Source organism: Plutella xylostella, chromosome 22 (assembly GCF_932276165.1).
Source record: "Plutella xylostella chromosome 22, ilPluXylo3.1, whole genome shotgun sequence".
In the NCBI taxonomy this organism is placed as follows: Eukaryota; Metazoa; Arthropoda; class Insecta; order Lepidoptera; family Plutellidae; genus Plutella; species Plutella xylostella.
The window spans coordinates 11,451,904-11,461,528 of record NC_064002.1 but is presented as its reverse complement, the minus strand read 5'-3'; the positions used below and the strand labels follow the sequence as shown (position 1 = coordinate 11,461,528).

General features: G+C 39.2%; 1 protein-coding gene across 1 annotated transcript; it reads left to right on the top strand.

Moving 5' to 3' along the window:
* The first annotated feature begins 5,708 nt into the window (after positions 1-5,708).
* LOC125490320 lies at positions 5,709-7,305 on the top strand. The gene has a single exon (XM_048629217.1). The coding sequence runs from the start codon at positions 5,728-5,730 to the stop codon at positions 7,018-7,020; it is 1,293 nt and encodes a 430-aa protein (XP_048485174.1). The 5' UTR covers positions 5,709-5,727; the 3' UTR covers positions 7,021-7,305.
* Positions 7,306-9,625: the final 2,320 nt, after the last annotated feature.

The window sequence follows — 9,625 nt, the reverse complement described above, 5'->3', positions numbered from 1 at the left end:
GAAGAAGAAGATCAGTCCGTCAGAAGTTCATCAGTCAGTTAGAAGAATTGCGATCCAAGCCGAACTAACAACATGCATTTCAGCCGATTTTCGGCCTTCCACAACACTCCACTCTCTACACATCAGCTTAAACGCTGACAGCTTATTATTCATAAAACCGATTAATCTCCTGGTATGTGACACGAAATACCGGAAACTGCCCTATCTCGCGCTTATCTCGATGATAGCATGTGTTCACGCCAATTCTACATATGCGTGAGACGGAACGCGCCACCTCCTCCTGCCCTCTGATGACGTCACGAAGCCTATATAAGCGGGCCCCGCGATGCCCCGCTCCTTTTTTACTTACGCTAATCATACTTACTCGTATATCTATCATTGTAAATATTGGTCTAAAAATACAAGTATAAAAACGTTTTCGAGGTTTTAATTAAAATCCAAAATAGGGAAAAGTTAGTTAGGACCTCCATATGTCTCGCTCAATAGCGTGGACATAAAATTGGCGACCGTTTCAAGAGAACCGACCAGAAGGAAGATTTGAGCATCCCACCGGAAGCTCCACCGCCACGTGCCGAGGCCAGGTCACCTGGGTTCGAAGAGGACCACCACCGCTACGACCTGAGCTACGCGAACTGGGTCTACCGCAGCGACACCGCAGCGCAGCAAGCAATAAAGCAACTCCTGACCGTCGTCCAGCCGGAGTCAGAAGCGACCAAACTACCACGTGTCACGTCGAGCCAAGCAGGCCTCCAGGCACTCATCATCGTGCCTCAAGCCAAGCCCCGCCCGTGGAGAAGAACGCGCCGCACGCCGTCGCCGTCGCCCGGAGTACTTCGGACGTTCGTCCGCCACGTGTCGGCCAATCAAAGCTAAGTACCTAGCCCTATCCTACGCTTTCACATTGTAGTCCTACATCACCTATCCATCACATTCCTACTCTCCACGGTCTCAATCTGTGTGAAGAGACTATTTTTTTGCGTTATTAATGCTATTGCGTCTCGGCGATCAACCGCTTCTAATTTTTGAGATGCCTATTGCAAACGCACGTACCTATTTAATCTATGCTACCGCTTGCTAGCTACGAAGTTAGTAGATACTACTTCGCTATTTTATTCATAGTACCTAGGTTCCCTTTGTAGCCTATGTCTACCTATCTATTCATTTTATAGGACCTACCTTATTATGATCATAGCTTGCAGCCGCACAAATAGCAAAACAAATAATTGTTACCTTTATTAACCTTTCTCCGCAAATAACGCTGAAATACTTACATTTTATTTAATTGCCATACGTTTCCCATAACAATTACAACATAAATCACTTGCTCAAACTCATTAAGCTATCATAACAGCTTGCGATCCCTTAAACAGTGCAATACAAATTAATATTCCACAATTCAATTAGTTATTTTCTCAATTCCAGTGCTCGTCTAGCGGCCGGCACACAACTGGCAAAATAACAAACTGGTTCCCCCGCCGCGCCCGCCCCGCCTCGCTGTAGCTACCTGGGTAATCAGTAACGTGGACGAGCGTAAGATAACAGTTTTTTATAACTAATCATCATCATCATCATCAGCTGCTTTCTTCTGTTTTGGTAGTTAGCTTGTGTATTTTGTGTTCTAATGTTGCAAGGTCACTTAAGGTGGTCTACTGTGGTTGCGTGTTGATAATTTCACAGTATTTGGTCCGTGTTTCGTATGTTTTAACATTAAGTTTAATTAAATTACCTATATAAAACCAAGAAATATAACTGTTATTCATTCAAGATGCTTAAATTGGACGATTTACTTACAAAGCGCAGTTCTATGAAAGGCCGCGTTACAAAATTTAGAAACTACTTAAACACTATTTCTTCTACACCGAAGTTAAACTCGGTCCAATTAAATGAGCTTAATGTTAGAACGGCGAAACATGAACACTTGTTTAGTCAATTTGAAGAGTTACAAACCGAAATTGAAATAGTGAATTCAGCAACAATTGATTCCGAATTGGCCGAGCGGGAAATTATTGAACAAGGTTTTGTGTCTTGTATTGCAATCGCACAAGATATAGCTAGTAAAAATGCGTCAAATAATGAGCCAGAAAGTAATAAATTTGAGAGTAGTTCCTCTCATTGTCAACAATCGGATCTACAGGGGTTTAAATTACCACAGATTCAAATAGCTAAATTTGATGGTTCGTTTTATAGATGGCTCGAATTTCGCGATATGTTTATGTCACTAATACACAAAAACGACCGTATTCAACCTGTGCATAAATTCCATTATTTGAATTCCTACTTAGAAGGAGACGCTTCTCGAGTAATTAGCAATTTAGAAGTCTCGGATTCAAACTATTCAAAGGCATGGAATTTACTCACAGAGCGGTATGATAACAAAAGGCAGTTAGTTAATAACCATTTAAATTCTTTATTTAATATGGAGCCGATATCACGTGAATCAGAAAAGGCACTTCGATCACTAGTTGACAGTGTCAATAAAAATTTGCGAGCGTTAGCAAGTTTAGGACAGCCTACTGACCAGTGGGATACGCTCATTATACATATGATTTCATCTAAATTAGACGGCAATACTAGCATGAAATGGGAGGAGTGCCGTAATAACTTTCAAGATATGCCAACATTGGAACAGTTTAGTAAATTCCTAAAGGACAGGGCCGATGTTCTAGAAACCTATCACCAAAATAAGTTGATAAAAAATAATCGTATCAGTCTCACTTCACCCTCAGTGAAGGTACAAGATAGGCCGTGCTCAAAATCATTTTCCTGCATAACCGAGGAAAAAAACAACAGCAACAAAAATAATCCGAATAAAACATGTGTCATCTGCAAAGGCAGCCACATAATTTACGACTGCCCAGTATTTCTATCCAAATCAATTGAGCAACGCATATCTGAAGCTTCTAAGTTAAAGTTATGCCTAAACTGTTTACGACCTGGACACAAAAGTTTTAGGTGCCTAATGGGCACTTGTAGGCATTGTAGAAAACGTCACAATTCCTTATTGCATAGAGTCGTGATTCCTTCGTCACAGGAAGGGTCCAATTCCACCACTACCATTACTCCAAACAATGAAACGCAAACAAACTTAGCTGCCCATCTTTCTTGCCAGCCCTCGAATCAGGTTTATCTTTCTACTGCGCAAATCAAAATAATAAACCCATCAAATTTGAAAACTATGACCGTTCGCGCCCTTTTAGATAGCGGCAGCCAGTCCACTTTTATTTCAAAGGCACTGAAGGACAAATTATGTCTCGAAGGTCAGCCTATGGATACTGTCAAGCTCATAGGTATAGGTAAAACGGAGTGCAGTTTTCTCGACGAACGTTGTACCATCCAAATCAAATCCTTGCACACTAATTATTCAGTTAGCATGTCATGTCCAGTGTTGCCAGAGCTCACGGGTAATATTCCTAAGATTTTAGTAGACACAAAATGCTTTAATCTCCCAGCCAATATCAAATTGGCAGATCCTACTTTTAATCAGCCGGCACCAATCGATGTTTTGATAGGCGCAGATTTATTCTGGGAAATAATTACTAATAATCAAACGTCATTGGGGAAAAATAAACCCTGGTTACGTAGTTCGCTGTTCGGCTGGATAGTTTCCGGTCCTATCATTTTGAGTAGCGAACCTAGCAAAGAACTTACATGCAATTTTTCACGCAATGAAGTCGAATCCCCTATTAATAGTTTAGACAACGAATTAACTCGTTTCTGGGAGCTCGAACAGTTACCAAGCAAATCGCTTTTGAGCGAAAATGAGCAATCATGCGAAAAACACTTTTTACAACACACAACTCGATTATCCGACGGGCGATTTTGTGTTCGCCTTCCACTAAAAGACTCTCCTGACTGTTTAGGAGATTCATACCAAGTAGCAAAAAAAAGACTTCTTTACCTAGAAAAGCGATTTAGAAAGCAACCGGTGCTTAAAAAGGCATATTGTGATTTTATACAAGAGTACACAACCATGGGTCACTGTTCGGAGTTCAACGGAGTCAAACCTGAACCTTCGTTCTTTTTATGTCACCATGCAGTTTTTCGACTTAACAGCGAGAGCACCAAACTGAGGGTCGTCTTCGATGGCTCTAATCCCTCCTCATCAGGCTTTTCCGTCAATAATTATTATTCTTTTTGAGAAATAAATGTCTTAAACCGTATAATTTGCAGCTAGTAGGCCCGAATATTCAGGATTCTATATTCTCCATACTGTTAAGATTCCGTCAGCACAAATACGTTCTTACTGGAGACATAGAAAAAATGTATAGGCAAATAATGTGTCATCCGGATGATAGGAATCTTCAAATGATACTATGGAGAGAAGACGAATCGCTACCAATTAAAATGCTAAAGTTAAACACTGTGACATACGGTTTTGCTAGCGCCAGTTACTTAAGTACAAGGTGTTTGTGGCAGCTTGGAGAAGAGTGCTCCGATGACTTAGTCAAAACAATTATTCAGCATGATTTTCTTGTAGATGATTTAATTACGGGTGCAGATACTGAGGAACAGCTACTATACATATTAGAGTCAGTATCAGAAGCTTTAAGCAAAGGATGTTTTCCTCTACGAAAATTCCGATCAAACAACCCGTCTATCTTTAAATCTGCAAATCTAGATTTACAAAAAAATCTCACTCTAAGTGATTCAACTAGTGCTCTTGGCTTAGGGTGGAACCCTTCATGTGATAATCTATACTTTCCAGTCAACAGTCAAGATAGCAATGATAGCGACAAAGTAGTAACTAAGAGACTAATATTGTCTCAGTCACTTAAAATATTTGATGTACTAGGCATTCTCTGTCCATTTACTATTCAATCAAAAATTTTAATTCAAAAATTGTGGATACTAAAGCTTGACTGGAATGATCCAGTACCCAAAGAACTTAAAAAAGAATGGGAAAAAATTAGGAATGGTCTATTGTATCTTCAACAAATATCAGTCCCTCGACTTTCATTAATAGACTCCCCTGTTCAAATTGAGCTGCACTCCTTTAGTGACGCCTCCATGCTAGCTTATGGAGCATGTGTTTACTTACGATCAGTGAATGTCAGTGGGCAAGTAGTTGTTCGCTTGCTCTGTGCAAAGTCTAGAGTCTCACCAATAAAGCAATCCACAATTCCGCGACTTGAGCTTTGTGGTGCTCTTCTAGCTGCAAGATTATGCCAAGCGGTCGTTGAATCGCTACGATTATCCTTCACCAGGTTTGTTCATTGGTGCGACTCCACAGTAGTCTTAGGATGGCTCAAAACGAGTCCGAACAGTCTTAAAACCTTTGCCGCCAATAGAGTAGCTGAAATAATAGAGATTACTCAATCTGATGCCTGGCGTCATGTTCCTACCGATTCAAATCCCGCGGATCATGTTTCAAGAGGGGTTTCTGCTAAGCAGCTGCAGAACTTGGATCAGTGGTGGACAGGTCCAAGTTTTTTAACAGAGGCAGAATCACAATGGCCTCAACTCAAAATTCCAATCAAGACAGAATTACCTGAATTAAAATCACATGCTGTCATTACATCTGATCCACCCGTAGTTGATTTTGAACGATTTTCAAAATATAGGCGTTTGGTACGTTCCTTTGCCTACGTTTTACGATTTAAACATAATATAAATAAATCCAACTCCAAACTTTCCGGTGATCTTAGCTTAGAAGAATTAGATAAGTCCTATTTTGAACTTATTAAATTATGTCAAAGTCAAAGCTTTTCAACGGAACTTAATTCACTAATGAAAAAACGGCCATTAAGTTCAAGAAATCGAATCATAAATCTAAATCCATTCCTGGATGAGAACGGCATTCTAAGAGTAGGTGGTAGATTGAATCTTTCAACTTACGAAAACGATAAAAAAAACCCGATTCTGATTTGTGCAAAACATCATTTCTGCAAATTAATTTTTGAACACAAGCATAATCAAGAATTAATGCATGCTGGTCCTCAAGCGCTACTGTACGCAGTTAGGGAAAACTTATGGCCGGTAAGCGGACGATTACTCGCTAGGCGCGTAGTAAAAGGCTGTGTCAAGTGCAGGCGACTTCAGGGTCAAACACTTCATCCTCTAATGGGAAACCTTCCCACGCAACGAGTCACGCCAGCATTTCCGTTCGAATCAGTGGGAATAGATTTTGCAGGCCCATTTTCAATACTTAGCAGGAAAGGACGAGGCGCAAAAACTTCTAAATGTTACTTGTGCTTGTTTATATGTCTAAGATTCAAATGCATTCATTTAGAAGCTGTAAGCGAACTATCAAAGGAAGCTTTTATTTTATCCCTTCGTCGTTTTATTAGCCGTAGGGGGAAACCTCTAGAGATTTTGTGTGACAATGGAAGAAACTTTGTTGCTGCATCCAAAGAAGTAGGTCAATTTTTAAAGACAAATTCAGCGCCCCTATTTGACTTTGCAACCAATGAATCAATAAAGTTCAAATTTATACCAGCTTACGCTCCACACTTTGCTGGTTACTGGGAAGCCGGCATAAAATCGGCTAAATATCACATAAAAAGAGTCATGGGAAACACTAATTTAACTTTCGAAGAGCTATGCACTCTCTTCGCACAAATTGAGGCTATCCTCAATAGCCGACCCCTGTCTCCCATGTCTTCCTCTCCTACAGATCTCCTTTCTCTCTCCCCAGGGCATTTCCTGATTGGCCGACCACTAAGATCACTGCCGTCCCCCTACGTGGAAGAACAAAACATCAGTCCACTACGGCGCTACGCCAGACTCGAGCAGATCCGCCAACACTTCTGGCAACGATGGCAGCGAGAGTACATCAGCGAACTACAGCAACGTTCCAAGTGGCGAACCAATCACTCCAGCCTACAGATCGGAGACCTTGTCCTAATCCAAGAAGACAACACATCACCTCTGAACTGGGCACTTGGCAGAGTGTCACGTCTCTATCCCGGCGCTGATGGCATCTCTCGAGTCGCTGATCTCGAGACTCTGAAGGGTCGCATCCGAAGACCGTTTGCCAGACTCTGTCCACTCCCAAAGGGCGACGATGACCAGATTTCTTGAAGAACGAATCTTCAAGCGCGGGGACTATGTTCACGCCAATTCTACATATGCGTGAGACGGAACGCGCCACCTCCTCCTGCCCTCTGATGACGTCACGAAGCCTATATAAGCGGGCCCCGCGATGCCCCGCTCCTTTTTTACTTACGCTAATCATACTTACTCGTATATCTATCATTGTAAATATTGGTCTAAAAATACAAGTATAAAAACGTTTTCGAGGTTTTAATTAAAATCCAAAATAGGGAAAAGTTAGTTAGGACCTCCATATGTCTCGCTCAATAGCGTGGACAGCATGTTAAGTGGTGAATTAGTCCTCCTATCGTAATAATGATCTGTAGTTTTAAGAGACAAGTTATGTTATATATTGACTTTCATGGTGCAAGAAAAGTAGCAGTTTGTTTTTTATCTTATTTTAATTAATAAATGAGGGAACTTTGGCCGCGAATTTAGGAAAATGTTGAACAAATTTTAACGCTTTCTTGTTTTTTTATAATTTTTGCGTTACGTTGGTTATTTAGCAGGCTCTAGATTCGAAATAATATCAATTAGCATACCTATTACCTAACATACCCTTCACTTGGAGTACCTAGATACTAATTGGCTTAATTCAAACGGTAACGAGGTGATATGGGGTGGCGGCTGAATCATTTAATATCGAATAACTGTACTTACTATATGTAATAAGGATGTACCTACATAATAATTGTATTCTTTGCTTTGGCCCTGGAAATTACGATAAACAACATTACGTTCACATTATTTCACACGTTACCCATTTACATATTGTCTATTTTCTATCTATGTGGTTGTCTGGAAGAGATTACTTTTAGTAATAAGGCCGCCGATTGTACTATGTCATTTCTATGTTTGTGAAAGTATTTCTGTTTGTGTACAATAAAGAGTATTTTATCTTTATCTTTACGTTGTAAAACATACCTTAAAGGTAAGCGTACACCTTTTGGCATGCGTACGCAACGGACGCTTCACATTCGGCATTCATTGTAGGGTTGAAATTCCCACAAGTGCGTTTATTGCCGTCGCTGTTTCGCTATACATTTATGACAATCCGTTTGGTGCGATACGTACGATACTCATAGGTGCACACTTACCTTTAATGTGTTTTATAATTCCCTTTTTATTTTTAATTGCTTAATCGTCGGTTTGTGTTGAGCTCATTAAATGTAAATCCTTTTTATAAAAAAAAGGAACATGCGCTGCGTGATGTAAACTACATAATAAATAGCTCATGTTAATACATAATTACCATACAAAAAAGGTTTGAATTGCTAAACTAAAATCATATGGTTAATTAAAATCCATCACAACATTGTTACACTGTGGTTACACAGCTTAAGCACGTCAACTGCATGTCGACTTATATTATAGTTCATTTTTGACTTGCCATATAAATTATTAAATACGAATTGTTTCTAAATTTGACCTTTTGTTTAGTCTAAAATTTATTTGCTATAGTTCAGATATTAAAATATTTATTAGGCTTTTAAATAAGTAAAACTAAGTTACTGTGACACAGCAACCCACTGCTTAAGTAAAATATAATTTTTATGTACATATGTTGTAACTTTTTAGAAGAATCGTAGGTACTTTCGTAAATAAATTCCGACTCCAAAAAAAAACAAACACTCACACCTTGTACTAATGTACTCCCTTGCGGGGTCCAAAATTTATACTTAACATGAAAATTATTTCACGATTCTACTGATCACTAAGATTGTCTACCACTTTTTTAGCGCGGTTGTAGAATTCTTGCGTGCGAAGTTACATAGTCACTACACCACCTAACCGTAATCTGACTATACAATCAAAGTAATTAAAGTAAATCTTTCCAGTTATCTTGTGAAGCCAATTTGTTTGCGGCAAGACTTTGTGAATATTAATCGACGTAATTGAAATCGACGTCTGATCCAGGTGATGTAATGTTGATTGGATGATTACTCTAATCGGTTACTGTGTCATTAATTGGAATTCTATTCTGTGATTGAAGCTACTGAAGTGTCGTTTTAAGCAATGTAATTAAGATGGTTTTAAAGCGCACACTTTGAGAGCTGATTAGTTGCTCAGTTGGGTATCCGCATTTCATACGAAGTAAGTTACTTAATGCTTAAATAAGTTTTTGTGATTTATCTTGCGGTCCGGATATTTTTTTGAAAGATGTAAAGGTAGGTAAGTAAAGTACCTATGTACATAATATTATCATTTTCTATAGTGTGACTAATTGTGCTCTAAGCCAAAACGTTTGTTCCATAGGTTTGAGATATCCAGTCAGTTTCTAAAAATGGTCTGGTCGTTGTATAGTCATTATAGGTAAGTATCTCTTCTGCGACTTCATTCTTTTTCACTAAATTAGTACATTTATGTATAAATAATACTATGAAAATTTCTAATAAACTAATTATGATTATTATCAAACACGAACCGGCCAAATTCAAAAAGTTGCAAGGCAAGGGGTAGATTTCTGCTGAAAAATATGAGTCATCTGATAATGTACGAGTAATTTAATTAAGTACTGAGCTTGAACGACCCTTGCTGACTCAGATTATGGCTTAATGACCAGGTGCATACGATAATGTCTTTGTTAATGACT